Source organism: Vipera ursinii, assembly GCF_947247035.1.
Source record: "Vipera ursinii genome assembly, chromosome: 2".
NCBI lineage: Eukaryota > Metazoa > Chordata > Lepidosauria > Squamata > Viperidae > Vipera > Vipera ursinii.
In genome coordinates, this window is record NC_139513.1 from 264825892 (window position 1) to 264842022 (window position 16131).

Genomic DNA, 16131 nt, shown 5'->3' on the forward strand with positions numbered 1-16131 from the left:
GAGTTCTAATCCTGCCTTAGGCATGAAGCAGCTGGATACTCTTGAACCAGTTCTTGGTGGAGCAGTGAGTCCTTGGTGGAGCAGTGGGCTAATGCCTCCTTAAGGAACACCAGCTGCCTGCAATTAGTGCAGGTTCGCATCCCACCAGGCTCAAGGTTGACTCAGCCTTCCATCCTTCCGAGGTAGGTAAAATGAGGACCCAGATTGTTGGGGGCAATTAAGCTGACTTTGTAATAATGCCGCTTGGGGTGTGTGTGAAAGCCCTAACAAGCAGGCATATACATAGAATGAAGGCTACTGCTAAGCTTGTAAGCCGCCCTGAGTCTTCGGAAAAGGGTGGGATATAAATGGAATTAAAATAAAATAAATAAATAAATTCTCTCTCAGCCCTAGGAAGGAAGCAATGGCAAAGTACTTTTGAAAAACCTTGCCAAGAAAATTGCAGTGACTAGTCCAGATAGTCACCAAAAGAAAACGCTGTCTTGAAGGTACAATAGGGGAGAGAGAGAGTCAAAAGTACAACAAAGTCACTGAACTCCGGGATAAATATAAAAACAAAACTGTTTAATACTAAGCTTTCATCGGTCCTCTGCCAACGTCGTCAGAATGAAAGCTGGTGGCTGGAAGATTTGCTTATGTAGCTAGCTGTTTCAATGCTCTGCTCATCGAGCGCGTAACCGGTCTACCCGCCCCTCCCTCAGCCAGTCGTATTGTTCCTAGTCATATCGCATCTATTTGTGTTTGTTTGAGCCCCAAGACACTGTGTGTGTGTGTGTGTGTGTGTGTCTGTCTGTCTGTCTGTCTGTCTATCTATCTATCTACCTACCTACCTATCTATCTATCTATCTACACACACACACACACACACACACACAGAATCCCTGTGTTGTTTTGTTTGTACCATTCCTAAGAAAAATGGGTGTGTGAGGTAACTTAGATTAACTTTGATAGAAGAGATTCTTTTGTCAAACCTAAGAGACAAAATAATTTGCTTCAATTAAGCAAAGTACACTGTCTTCAATTTTATGTCTGTTTCTTACCCATTTTAGGAAAATTTTGTTAAATATGTTAATAAACTCACTAACTGCATTTAATTCCACAGGAGTCATAGATTCTGGATTTTGGACACATTCTTTAAGTTAGCACAGTTGATGTACCATGATAAAAAAATCATTGCCCTACTATGGATTGTTTTGTCCAGTGAAAAGTTACACATAGACAAATGTGAGTTTTAATAGCACACAGGTTACTATACTAATTTATTCAAATTTATATTCTACCCTATTCATACCTTTTCTTTCAATAGCTTCCACTAATTTCACAAGAAGAGGTGGTGCATTTTCTGGAGGTGAAAACTGCTCACAAAGATCTGGAAGTGTAAAAACTGTAAAACAAACAAACAAAATTTAGCTATACTTGCAGTCTATAATAAGCCTGAGATATAATGCACCTGATTAAATTTAAAATACCGAACAAGTTTCCCTTATCAACTGCAAAAGTGTATGTGTTTTTTTTCTTCTGTGCTTCATATATTGTACATGATAACTTTGTTTAAAATAAAATTTGATGCTGCAATATCCAAGTTCATATTTAAATCAAATTATAGACAAATCAGTGGTAGCATGAAGTGGGCATTCTCATGTCATAATTTTCCTTCTTTTTTAAAAAAGGGTTTTCATGAGGTCAGATATCTGGCTTGCAAATAATGATGATGATGATGATGATGGAAGGGACCTTGGAGGTCATCTAGTCCAACCCCCTGCTCAGGGGGTTTATGTAGTAGTAATTTTCAGCATTCTTGCTATTATTTCTTGCCCATCTCCCTTGTCATTTGGATGAAGCAAAATTATTGAGCACAATGAGGGTTATCCTAGGTGCAAACTTTGTAAAACTTTCCCATAATAAATAAGTAAATAAAAATGTATGCATCTGCCTTAAAGCTTATCATCCCGACCTGTTGAGAGAACTAATTATTTTATATTTTATTTCATTAGAGCGACAAACTAGCTAGCAATTTCTGTATGAACCATTAATGCAGTGAGGTTTTAAAGCTAGTATTTTTTGCAGCACCTATCTTTGCTTAGGAAAAACCATATATCAGAAGAATGTTCTACTACTTTAATAGCCATTCAATAGACTTCTTGTCATCAAGGAATGTATGTATGTATGTATGTATGTATGTATGTATGTATGTATGTATGTATGTATTTATTTAAATTTCTATACCGCCTGAATTGTCTTTACAAAGACAGACGCGAGACCGTAGGCAAGGTTCAAAAGTTTATTCGGTTCAGCTCCCGGCAGCTGACTGTCAAACACTCCGGGTTTATATAGGAAACTGTCAAACGACACAACCAATCAGGTAACAGTATTTCCCCGCCGTTCGGAGAACGGCCAATCAACAAACGGTACTTTGACAGCTCGCGGCTGTCAGGGAATTCCTCTCAGCTGAGCGCTTAGCTCAGTTCGGAGGACTGAGTTGAAGACTGCGGATTTGACAGTTCCGGGAACTGTCAAATCTGGCGCGTGCGTGTAGGCCCCCGGCCGCCCTTTTGACAGCTGTCAACGGGAATGGCGGCCGGCCAGGCGGTGCGCGTGCGTCGTTGCTTCGGGCGGCCATTTGACAGCTGTCAACTGTCAAATGTCTGCCGGCCCGGCTTTTTCTTGCGGCTTGGAAACTCCCGGTTTCCAGATATGGTTCACCCCCTTTCCCCCCCCCTGAACAGGTATGTTATGCCTAACAACATTTGAACGTTTTAAAACAGTATGGTTAACAGATTTGTTGACAGATGGAGGGTTTCCCTTCCATTCAAAGTCTGCGAGGTATGCGGGGGGTCTTCTGGCTCGGCCGGACCGTCGGGGACAGAGGGTGATTCCTTCGGGTTGCGTAGCCGGAGGAGATGTTTCTTGGTGGGGCTCGGCTGGTGGCTGTAGGTCCTGGGGGGGAAGAGTTCATCAGGTCCGGGGGTGTCGGCTGGTGAAGGCTCACCCAGAGTCGATTGTAGAGGGGGGTTGGGAAGTGACCTAGGTCGGAGCTGGTCTGTGTGTCTGCGTTGCGTGAGTCCTGTCCCAGTGTCCACTGTGTAAGATAATGGTCCTGTTTGGTCCAGGATAACCCCCTGAACCCACTTATCCCTTCCCCCATAATCTCGGGACCAAACATTTTGTCCTTTGGAGAATGTTTTTGGCTGGGTGCTTGGTGTCATTTCGGCTGCCGGTCTGTCGGGGTGGAGTCTGTCGAGCCTTGTCACCAGGCGGCGGCCCCATCGTAGTTCGGCTGGGCTTTTGCCGGTGGAGGTGCAGGGGGTAGAATGGTGGGGTAAGAGGAATTGTGTCAAGTGACGGTGCCAGTTCCCCGTGATGATTCTTTTGAGGGCGTCTTTGGTGGTCCTCACCATAACCTCCGCAAGGCCGTTAGACGATGGGTGGAAGGGAGCCGATGTCGAGTGCCTAATACAATTGCTCCTCGTGAAGATCTGAAAGTCATGAGAAGTGAATTGAGGGCCGTTGTCTGATATAATTACGTCGGGGAGACCGTTTGTGGCGAAGATTCCCCTGAGGGCTTGGATGGTTGCGGCAGAGGTTGTGCTGTGAACCGGGAGAACCTCCAGCCACTTGGAATAACTGTCTACAACTATGAGGAAGACCTGCCCTTGGAAAGGTCCGGCATAATCAATGTGGATGCGGGACCAGGGGTTTTTTGTGAGTTCCCATTTGTGAATTGGGGCTCTGGGTTGGAGTGGGCGAGATTCTTGGCACAAATAGCAACCTGCGATGTGTTTTTCTATGTCTTGGTCTATTCCCGGCCACCAGACGTAGCTGCGGGCCAGGGCTTTTGTTTTTACGATTCCTGGGTGGCCCTCATGTAAAGTGTGCAATACTTTTGGTCTGTGTTTAAGTGGTACGATTACTCTGCACCCCCAGAGCAAACATCCCAGGTGTGACGTTAACTCATTTTGCCTAGAGAAATACGGCTGAAATTCTGTGTCTGGACAGGAGGTTTGCCAGCCAGTGTGTACCCATGCTAACACTCTGCTAAGTGTCTTGTCTTGGGAAGTTGCGGCAGCGATATCCTTCGCTGTCAGTGGGCATTCTTGGAGTTCTTGAATAGCTAGGATGTTGCTTGCTGGGGCCGGGTCTGGTTCTGTGTGGGGTAGGGGCAACCTGCTGAGGCCGTCAGCGTGACACATTTGGTGTCCTGGCTTGTATATTAGCTGGTAGGAATATGCTGCGAGGAATGTTGTCCAGCGCAACATCCTGGGCGATAAGATTTGGGGGGTTTGACGGTCCCAGGTGAATAGTCCTAACAGAGGCTTGTGATCTGTGTAGATCACAAAGGGGCGGCCATAAAGGTAATCGTGAATTTTTTTTATTCCTGCCACAATTGCCAGGGCTTCCTTATCTATCTGGGCATAATTTCTTTCCGTTTTGGAAAGAGTTCTGGAATAATATGCCACTGGGGCTTGGGTGCCGTTGCTGTCTAAATGCCTTAAAACTGCTCCAATCCCGTATGGGGATGCATCGCAGGCTAGGCAGAGGGGTTTGTCTTCTTTATAGTGGGAAATAGTGGCGTTGCTGGAAAGCATTTGTTTGAGTGTTTTAAAACTGTTTTCATGGGCTGTTGTCCACTGCCAGGCTGCCCCTTTATCGAGCAGCCTGTGGAGGGGTTCTGCGATCATTGCCTTCCCTGGCAGGAAGGCATGGTAAAAATTTAACAGTCCAAGGAAAGCTTGGAGCTCGGTTTTATTTTTTGGGGTAGGGGCGGCTTTGATAGCAAGGATTTTTGAGTTCGTGGGGTGGATTCCCTGAGAGTCAATTTTGTAGCCTAAGAAATCTGCAGATGGGACGCCTATAGAACATTTTTCACGTTTGAGTTTTAGCCCCGCTTTCCTAAATCTCAATAATACTTCTTGTAGCCTTTCTGCTAAGTTGTTTTCTGATTCCCCTGCGATGAGTATGTCATCGAAATAGGGGCATACACCTGGGATTCCTTTTAACGTTTTTTCCATGACTTCCTGGAAGATGCCAGGAGCCACTGAGATGCCGAATTGGAGGCGGTTTACTTTGAAAGCGCCGCGGTGTGTGACAATGGTTTGTGCTTCAGCTGTCTCCCGGGTGACAGGTAGCTGAAGGAAGGCATGCGCTAGGTCGAGTTTGGCGAATATTGAGCCGGACCCTATTTCTGACAGCACGTCCCTGACAGCAGGCACTGGGTATGCATGGGGATTTAATGCGCGGTTTAGAGTCGCCTTATAGTCCGCGCATATTCTCACGTCCCCATTTGGTTTAACTGGTGTGACTATGGGAGTTTCCCAGGTTCCCCCGTCTGTTGGTTCCAGGACCCCAAGGTTGACTAAACGGTCTAATTCGGCCTCGATTTTTTGTTTCAGCGCAAAGGGGACCCTTCTTGCCTTGATGCGGATGGGGCCTACCTCAGGTTTTAATTTGAGGTCTATAGGGGTGCCTGTGTATTTGCCAAGCGTTCCATCGAAAACGTCCGCGAATGCCTGGCAAACCTGTTCTAATGTTCGGGATTGTATGCGGTTGGTGCCCTCTAGGTGGATGCCCAGAGCCTCGAACCAGTCTAACCCAATGAGGGTGGACCTGGGTGCCTCAGTGATCTGGATCGTTAAATGCCCAAGGAATTTTTTGTATTCTACTTTTACTTGTGCCTGCCCCTTTAATTGAATAGCGGCTCCCTGGAAATCTGCAAGGAGTATTTTGGAGGGCTGCAGGGGAATACGGCGTCTATTTTTAAACCCAATTTTTCTGAGAGTGTCCCAAGACATTATTGAAACTGAGGAACCAGAGTCGACCTCCATTTCGCAGGGCACCCCTTGAATTTTAACCCAAATTTTAATTTTGGGTTGTAACTGATGGATGGGCGAGATTTTTGTTTTGGCTCGAATGGACAAGACTGAGGGCTGGGGAATTTCTTTGGCGGGGGAAGGGACCTTGGTCCTACCTGCCGGAATTTCCTCAAGCTCGTGGAGGGTTTCCCGGTTCAAACTGCGGCACACTGAGCGAATGTGCCCGGTCTTCCCGCATCCGTGGCATTTGGCGTTTCTGAAACGGCATGTGGCTCTGGCGTGAGCCCCGCCGCAGCTGGCACACTTTGGTTTTGGCCCTGTGGCGGTGGGTCTTGGACCTGGACCGGCTGGCCTGGATGGCCTGCGGTTCTTTCCGTGGTCGGCGCTCATTTTGCTGAAGCGGGACATGATGTCGTCGACGCCGGTGTAGGTCTCTGGTTGCTCGTCGTCCGGTTCCCTGGCATGGTGGACTGAACCGGCCGGGCTACTTCTGTACACCGGAGAGCCCTCACGGTGGCTGTCTTCGTAGGCCATGATCTCTAACGTTAGTTGAGCGAGGTCCATCGTGGGTCTGGCTACCAGCTTCCGCTGGAGCCGCTCGTTAGAGAGACCGACGATAACCTGGTCTCTGATGCGGTCTTCCAGGTCGGGAAATTGGCACCTGCGGGCGGCGTGACGTACCCCAGCGATGAAGGCTGTGGTAGTTTCGCCTGGTTGCTGGCGGCGGCGGGCGAAATGGAGGCGCCAGTATAGCTCGGACCGACGGGGCATGAAGTGCTTGCTGAGGCAGTCAGTAAGCACGGCGTACGGGACGGTCGCGGTGGGGTCAGGGCTGCATAGCCCTACGGCGATGTCATAGACGGCGGGCCCGCTGAGACAGAGGAGGGCTGCAGCTTTGTGGCGGTCCTCTGTTATCTTGTTGACAACGAGGTAGCCTTCAATTTGTCCCCAGTGCGACTCCCATCCCTCGGGATGGCGGACGTCGAATTCTCTGACGTGACCTAAATTTGCCATGGCCTGGGTCCACAGTACTGTTCAAGCTGCTGAAAAGGGTTCCTTTGCCCTCCAAGTGGCTTCAGCAGTGACTTGTCAGCGGGAGGGATCGGAACTCCTTTGCGGTGTGACTCGGCTCAGTAGGCAGCTCTATAGTACCGGGATCCCATCCTCGTCGCCAGGTGAATTGTCTTTACAAAGACAGACGCGAGACCGTAGGCAAGGTTCAAAAGTTTATTCGGTTCAGCTCCCGGCAGCTGACTGTCAAACACTCCGGGTTTATATAGGAAACTGTCAAACGACACAACCAATCAGGTAACAGTATTTCCCCGCCGTTCGGAGAACGGCCAATCAACAAACGGTACTTTGACAGCTCGCGGCTGTCAGGGAATTCCTCTCAGCTGAGCGCTTAGCTCAGTTCGGAGGACTGAGTTGAAGACTGCGGATTTGACAGTTTCGGGAACTGTCAAATCTGGCGCGTGCGCGTAGGACCCCGGCCGACCTTTTGACAGCTGTCAACGGGAATGGCGGCCGGCCGGTGCGCGTGCGTCGTTGCTTCGGGCGGCCATTTGACAGCTGTCAACTGTCAAATGTCTGCCGGCCCGGCTTTTTCTTGCGGCTTGGAAACTCCCGGTTTCCAGATATGGTTCACCGCCCTATTCCCGAAGGACTCAGGGCGGTTTACAGGGCAGTATTTAGATAAATGGGAAACAAACATTTTGAAAGAAATAGAGAAGATAAATACTGTGCTTCAGTTTTTAAAAACTGACAAAATATATGTATCAATATGCTGAAGCATATTGTGTGTGTGTGTGTGTGTGTGTGTGTGTGAATATAGTGAATATAATGTGGATATAGTACATATAAAACTCTCTCTCCATCTCTATATATACACACACACCCCTTCTATATTAAATATATACAATAAAACACACTTTGGAAGAAACTTTTTTCATCTTTTTGCATGCCATTAGAAAAACTAAATGACTCAGACTCAGAAATATTCTTGCAATCAACCTGTATGCTACAATAAAGAGAAAGCTGAGCTCTGAAATATGTAAAATGCTATCCAATTTATATTAACTTGGATATAAATCCAATGCTCAGTGGGGCACTGTGCACATACTATAATAACCTTAATATCCTGGACAATTTAATTAAAGTCTTTCTAATTTCTTGCAAAGGAATCATTCCAGAGAGCAAGATTTTAAAAATAATATATTAAGGAAAGGAAAGGAAATAGGCATCTTTTCTTCAGAGAACATGCTTGTAATGTTCCTGGAAATAAATCTATGTTTTAGATGAAATATTATTAAGATATAACTAATCTAGGACAACTAGGATTTTCTTACAATGGGAAAAATACATTTGCTTTTTTCCTCATTTCATCCAGTTCAACATTCCCATACGTTTTATTAAAATTAATTGAAATTGGATGGAAATAAAAGGCACCAAGCTCTCTGAGCTGGCTTGTTTTCTTGCAGACGTTTCAATTCCCAACTAGGTAACATCATCAGTACTAGAATGAAATGAAAGGGTTAGACTTCTTTGTCCCTGTGCACTGCAGTTCATTATATACTCTTCACTTTTCCATTTCCGAGAATTTGGTCAGTTAGATCAGTTTTGAGAAGGCAGGAACAAATTTCTTTTACAGAAACTGCTTACAGTGAACAAACATCCCACTAGAATCTACTCATAGTAATTAAACATATAATTAATCATGATGAACAAATTATTATGTTACCAAAAAAGGACATTTTAACACACATTAATTTTTTTTTAATGAACCTCTTCCAGTTTCAAAACTTTTGAATAAACCTCCTATACCATTACAAGTAGTCCTCGACTTACAATCATTTGTTTGGTGACCATTTGAAGCTACAATGGCACTGAAAAAAGTGGTTTATGACTGTTTTTCACACTTAACAACCAACATAGCATCCTCATAGTCACTCGATCAAAAATTCAGGCACTTGGCAACTGGCATATATTTATGATGGTTGCACTATTCCAGGGTTGTGTGGTCACCCCTTGTAACTTTCAGCTAGCTTCCAAGAAGCAAAATCAATGGAGGAAGTCAGATTTGTTTAATGACCACATGATTCAATTAACAACTGCAGTGATTTGCTTAACAATTGTGGTAAAAAAGGTCATAAAAGGGGGCAAAACTCACTTAACAACAGTCTTGCTTAGCAACAGAAATGTTGGGCTCAATTGTGGTTGTAACTCAAGGACTATTTGCACACTACAATTGGGACTTCAACATTAACTTTCCACCTTTGGTGGTAGTGGTGAAATCAAACCTTTTGTGGTCATTCAGATTAAGAAAAAAAATGAGGAAACATTTGTGTTCCAAATTAAACACCCTATAATATTCTTAGAACAAAATAACATTTTACATGATTTACAAAAAAGGCTAGATTTAGTGTGGTATGGTAACAGATTGGAATAAAGCTTAGTAATCCACCTATCAATGCAAAACAAAGCTTTGAATATGGATGAGAAATAATAGAGCAGAGAATTATACATGTATCAAAATATTATAATTAGAACTAAGCTAAACCAAGAAATACAGGTTGCTTAATGACCGAAGTAATGAGACCTCCCTGGGGGCACTTAAGACCATGTTCTGACGTTCCAATGGTTGCACCCCAGGACGTGTGACTGCATTTCGGGCCCTTGGAAACTGGCCCACATTTATAGCTGCCTGCAGTGTCCCATGGCCATGTGACCATGTTTTATGTAATTTTTGCTGAAAAACAGCATTTATTTCCGGTTTCTAGCAAAACTGGCTCTTAGTGAACAATCGATTGCTTAACAATTACTGCAAAAAAGGTCATAAATTTGATCAGTCATGTGGGGTGATCCATTTTATGGCCATCATGACTTATGACTTTAATGGGTAGGCTCCATTATGGACATAAATTGAGGACTATACGTAAATCAAACCAAACCATAACAAGAAATAGGTTAAGAATATAGCTAACTAAATTAGCCTACAACTAAAACTTTATCAAGATACTATATTAATGCCAACATGCAATCTGTAATGATCATGCACAAATTAATACTAAAACAAAAATGTAACAAGTAGTCATCAACCAGTACCTGGCTTTAAAACTATCTTCTGTTTTGAAATGCGTTGTAAAACTGCCCAGAGATTTGGAGACCCAAGTTCACTCTTAAGAATCTGAACAACTTTATAGATTCCTTTGCTACAATCCAGTACCAATTTTTCACTTAAAGTAATCATCTTAGTTTTCCCACCAGAAAAGCACACTCTTCAGTTTTATTTTAAGCCATATTGTCTCCAAAATGTACAAGCCAGTGAATGTCCTACTGAGCCTTCTTCACTGGTCATTAAGCATTTATTCCAGGTTTAATGATAAGGCAGAAATGTTAGTTCTATTTTTATCTTGTCACTGTAATAACCAATCAAATTAAAAAGAGATTGGGATTCCTCCAATCTACAAGGTGTCCCCTTTCACTAATGGAGACAGGCCTGAAAAGCATGTAGCAATGACAACGTGTGAGCTGACAACATACCTTGTATTTAAACACTGCCAACATAGTTACAAACTGCAAGATGAAACCAGCACACAGCTGCACATTTTGGAGAAGTTCTCAGTAAAAAGAAATCTTCAGAGTTATTACCTGGCAAAGGTGCATGGAAAATTAAAGCTAGAAGATTGGCGCTGCAAGTGCTCAGACCTTTCATTACTGCTTGAGGAAGCATGAAAGTGGATATAACAAAATTTATCTTACAATGTAATTGGACACACTATGGAAAAAAGAGATTCATTTAACAGAAAGTATACAGGAGACAAATATTATGATTTATCTCCAAAGCCAAATTATTCTTTTATGTTTAGAGTCTTGCAGAAAACATTTTGTGTTGGAGGAGAACTCTTGTGAAAGGAATTATTTTGTAGCTGCTCAACAGATTGTTGCCATATAGATAAACATGACACAGATGTGTGAATTTTATAGTCAATGTTCATACTGTACAAGCACAAACCAGACTTTTATAGCCAGGCATTTTCAACTAAATAGACAACTGAAAAGATGCTCAGGTTTACCTAATCTGGGAAATGATGATAACCAAGGAGAAAGAGGGGAGTGTGCTTCAGAAGAAAATTAAAGCTTCTCAAGAACATAGATAATGAGATTTGTACCTAATGATATCACAGGGATTCAGTATTTTAACTTTCTCTCTGATTGTACCCAATACGCTCAATTGAGAGGGTGGAGAAGTTTAATACAAATCACTTCCATCCTGTTGCCAATAAAATCTGAACTCAGTCTTGATTTGAAGGATACTTTAGTTTTTCGATTGACTCCATTTTATAAAGGATATTCCATATTTGTACATATATTAGGTATGCTTTTGTTTGAAAATGTCCCTTTTCAGAGGCAATCATATGGGTGTGTAAATGACTTAGCATTTTAAATTAGAATCAATGTAATATAAAGCAAAACAGATTTGAAAATGAAAGAAAATTTGGTTACTGACAAAACACAGTGGTGATATGCTAATAAAGTGCATCTTCCAATAGCGAGTTCCTGAGTTTGAATCACCTTTTGGTAACCGTACAGTATGTATTATCTTTAATTATTCTGAATGCTCCAAAATATGTAGGCTACCAATTTAATACGCAGCACAGTATCTCGTGTTAAAAGGAAGTGGTATTGTCTGTATGATAGGGAAGAGTTTTGTACATGATGTACTAACAGATTAGGCTGTGGTAACTTTATGAATTATGAGCTGTCATCCAGTTTTTCATATGCTAAAGAATTTACTTCTTGGAAATAGGAGCTATAAATAAGGCAACAGATGTTTTTTATTGGCTCCAACTGGAACCTCTTTTTTTCCAACATGACTATGAGTGAAAATATCTGTTATATGCTGGTATTCTATAAACTGCGTATAAAGTAGCGTGTTCATTTGCAAAAGTTTATGACGCTTTTTCTATCAGCTTTCTTTTATCAAAAATCCAAAAAGAAAAATAATAACATGAAGATGTAATATGCATTTTGGAGGAACCGAAGTAAGAATAAATAAATATGGTGAGCTTCCCAGGGCAACTGTGTGTATATGTGTATGCAACATACTATGAACCTAAATATTATTGTTAAAAAGCCAGCCTGTATGACATCTTCAAACAAGTTTGGACCTGGGTCTCTGGAATCAAGAATGAGCCTTCAATAGCAGACACTACCTAGAATTCCTTTTGGTCTGCCAGTCATTACCTATAATGGTATGTAGGAAAGACCCTAGGCAAAGAGACATTGACAAGATAATGATCAGACAAAAGACAGTATACCCTGTAACTGGATAATGGGTGGACAAGAAACTGAAGAGAAAACCCTTTTTACTTTCTTCTCATCATGAAATAAGTATAAGCACCTCTACTGGAAACTATACTATGCTTATTCAAGATTATCTGACTATGTTTAAAAGAAAAAAAAAACCCCTGCTCAGACATTTAGAACCATCCAATCTTTCTAGAAGTTAGAAATGTAATAAATCAATCAGCAGAGATATTCTTAATGATTCTGATTCAAAAAATGTACAATTTACTTCTGTTTTACTTTACTCACTTTTCCCTGTAAGATTTAAAAATTTCTAAATAGACAATGTTCCGGTTTTTCACATTCCCTAGCAAGTTGTAATATTATCAGCAGATAAGCTTTAATATGTTGATCTGCCAACTCAAATAACACTTTCCTAAGACAATCAAATAACAAAGCACACACACATGTACCTTCCTATAATCTGTCAGAACTTGCTCTGCTGAGTACAAATGGGTTCCTGCAGTAATTACCTTTATATAAGTGTACATTCACAATTCTTTGACACTCAAAAATTATAGTTATTATGTTCCATCCACCTCTTGTTCACCGCTCCTACTTTCCCCTCCCTATTTTTTAAAATGTGAGTTTTAAAAGGCAAAGAAAAAAGGAACAAAAATAAGTATGCAAATGAAAGCATTACATATAGTGATGTCCCAAAGAAATAAATGGAGACCGTATTTATAAATGAAGTACAGTTCTATTTTGATTATTATATATGTTGTATGCTGTTATGAAAAGCAATGTTTTATTTTAAAAGATAAATAAATGAAGTTAAAATTTAAAGAAATCGGCAAAACATTTTTAGAAATTTGAACATGGGAAATGCTAAGGCATAGATACACTGTCTAATTTTGAAAAGATACTCTCAGGATACAGAAGAGCAGAAAGATTAAATAAATAAATAAATTTACTGACAACAGTAAATTAAAAATGTGCACCAGATTCACAGGCACTTCACATTTTGGCTCCTTTTGGTGTATTTCCAAACATCTTTTTATATCTTTATATTCACATTATTTTTTTTTGTTCTGAACTAAAATCCACATTGTTAAAAGATTATAAAAAGCCAATTTGGTTAAGACATTAGGCTAGAAACTTGGGAAACTGAATTCTAGTCTACTTTAGGTACAAAGGCAGCTGGATAACCTTGGGCCAGTCTCTCTTTCTGAGCCCTAGGAAGACGGCAGTGGCAAACTACCTTCAAAAATCTTGCAAAGTAAAATACAAGGGCTTGTCCAGGCAATCTCCAGGAATCAACACTATGTTTAGCTTTGGCTATAGGTTGGTGGGGACGCGGTGGCTCAGTGGGTTAGGATGCTGAGCTTGTCGATCAGATGGTCGACAGTTTGGCGGGTCGAATCCCGAGTGCCGCGTAACAGAGTGGGCGCCTGTTACTCGTCCCAGCTTCTGCCAACCTAGCAGTTCGAAAGCACGTAAAAATGCAAGTAGAAAAATAGGGACCACTACGGTGGGAAGGTAACAGCGTTCCATGTGCCTTTGGCGTCTAGTCATGCCGGCCACATGACCACGGAGACGTCCTCGGACAAGCGCTGGTTCTTCGGCTTTGAAACGGAGATGAGCACCGGCCCCTAGAGTTGGAAATGACTAGCACGCATGTGTGGGGGAACCTTTACCTTTATAGGTTGGTGGACTTTATAAACTATATTTTACTGCAAACTTGGTTATCAGAAGTTGTTCCCGGATGAAGTCAAATGATCTGTGCATGTACTTGTACAGAGAGGCAGCCAAAAGAGCTGCCAAAGTGGGGAGAGGAACCCAGGAAAAAAAAATCCAGGTATGTTCAGGTATCTATGTTTGGAAAGAGTTTGTATACATTCCTGAGTGTTCTGAAGCATCCAAGGAAATGCACATAGATTTAAAAAACTGTATTATTACACTAGCATTAAAAGTATATTTTGTTTCAGCAAGAGACAATCTTCTGGGGGGCCATTCCTGAAAGACCAGGTTAGGGACAGAGTATCATAAAAAAAATCTATCTAGGTGATTGCTATGAGTTGCCCACAACTTGCTGACAGATAGCCTATCAACTGTGTTGCTTTTAAGTATGATGTACTTATTTAGAGCTTATAACATAGTTGCTATGTATTTCCCACCTCAGAACTGTGGGAAACTATTGTCAGTTTTCAACAGTCATGGCCAAAAAAGGGGAACCTGGAGGCTACATGCTGCTCTGTGGCCACAAACTGTCTAGTTTCTCTATTACAAAATCTATTCTATAGCATATAAAATGAATTGGATTTCTCATTGTTACACCTAGAAACTCCTTATACAGGTAGTTTGACTTACAACTGTTCATTTAACAACCATTTGAAGTCACAATGGACTTCCTCAAAAACTACTTACAACCCATTTTAATGACAGCCATACAGCTCCCATGGTTACGTGATCACATTTTGGGCACTTGACACATGGTTTACCATTATGGCTATCTGCAATATCCTACAGTCACGTGACTGCAATTTTTTGGCAGTTTGCAGTTTTTTCTGGTTTCCAGAAAAAAAACATCCACTAGGAAAATGGATTTAATAATAATAATAATAAAGTTGGAAGGGACCTTGGAGGTCATCTAGTCCAACCCGCTGCTCAGGCAGGAAACCCTATACCATTTCAGACAAATGGCTGTCCAGTCTCTTCTTTAAAACTTCCAGTGTTGGAGCATTCACCGCTTCTGGAGGCAGGTTGTTCCACTGTTAATTGTTCTGTCAGGAAGTTTCTCCTTAGTTCTAGATTGCTTCTCTCCTTGATTATTTTACATCTGTTGCTTCTTGTCCTGCCTTCAGGTGCTTTGGAAAATAGCCTGACTCCCTCTTCTTTGTGGCAGCCCGAGATACTGGAAGACTGCTATCATGTCACCCTGCATCCTTCTCTTCATTAGACTAGACATACCCAGTTCCAGCAGGCGTTCCTTATATGTTTTAGCCTCCAGTCCCCTAATCATCTTTGTTGCTTAACAACTGTGATGTTTTCTTTTGACCCTCATAAAAAATTATTATAACTTTGAATCTAGTTTTTTGATCACAATGACTTACAACCACAATGATATGATTTAGTTACAGGCATAAGATGAGGACTATCTGTACTCAACAGCACTGCAGCAACTCATAAATATCAAGGAGTTAAGTTTCCACTTTCCAATATCAGACAGGATTAAACCTGTGAGGGAAGCTTACAATGTCAGAACTTTTCCATCAATTCTCTAAGACATTTTGTCACTGGATGTTTCAATTTCCAAATGAAAAAGATAGGAAGAAGGCAGGAAGGTCATGGGCTACAGGAATGACCAAGAAAGAATGTTTAAAGATTGTTTTGGAAAAGTCCAACATAGGGCTGAGCAGAAAAGAATGTTTCAAGAGAGATTTTAGAACTATTTAATTAATAACAGCACAAATGGAAATGCAGACAGAGCAAATGCAGACAGGAGAACCAGGAAGCCAACCCACAAGGCTTTGGAGAACTGCCCACAGCAACAGGTAGAAGGATATGCTCTACTGATGTAAGATCTAGTTAGATTATATGGTACATAAAATGGATACCATAGCACTAACAGTCATTCACTTCAGTGACTTTGAGAAAAAAAACAGTAGGTGATCAGTAAGCAGAATATCTCAGAAATGCTTGCTTCACCATGTATCTGCTGATGCAATGGGACTTTCCCTTACTTTGCCCTATTCTGTACATAGCATCAAGTCTGTTACAGAAGATCCCCTATGAGAGATGCATGAGAGAAGGAGAATTTGAAATGTCATGCTACACGTAATTATGGTCTTTTACCAATATATTTGAGGAGAACCACAAAGATGATCTTGGAGCAAATATGCAGAAATAGTTAGAAAAACAAATGTGTGTTAAGCTTTTTTTTAGGTCCAACAGCAATCCAAGGCTATTTTTGAAGATCTATTTTATGCTACATTCTCAGACAAAAACTGCAAATTTCTATGAAATAGATGAAAAC

General features: G+C 41.7%; 1 protein-coding gene across 2 annotated transcripts in view; it reads right to left on the minus strand.

Moving 5' to 3' along the window:
• The window catches only part of PIK3R1 (phosphoinositide-3-kinase regulatory subunit 1), a 68695-nt gene that overhangs the window by 27280 nt on the left and 25284 nt on the right, over nucleotides 1-16131 (minus strand). For both annotated transcript variants that reach the window (XM_083353802.1, XM_083353803.1), the window contains exon 3: nucleotides 1292-1384. In XM_083353802.1, coding sequence (XP_083209928.1) covers nucleotides 1292-1384 — 93 coding nt within the window. The remainder of the gene's footprint in view (nucleotides 1-1291; nucleotides 1385-16131) is intronic.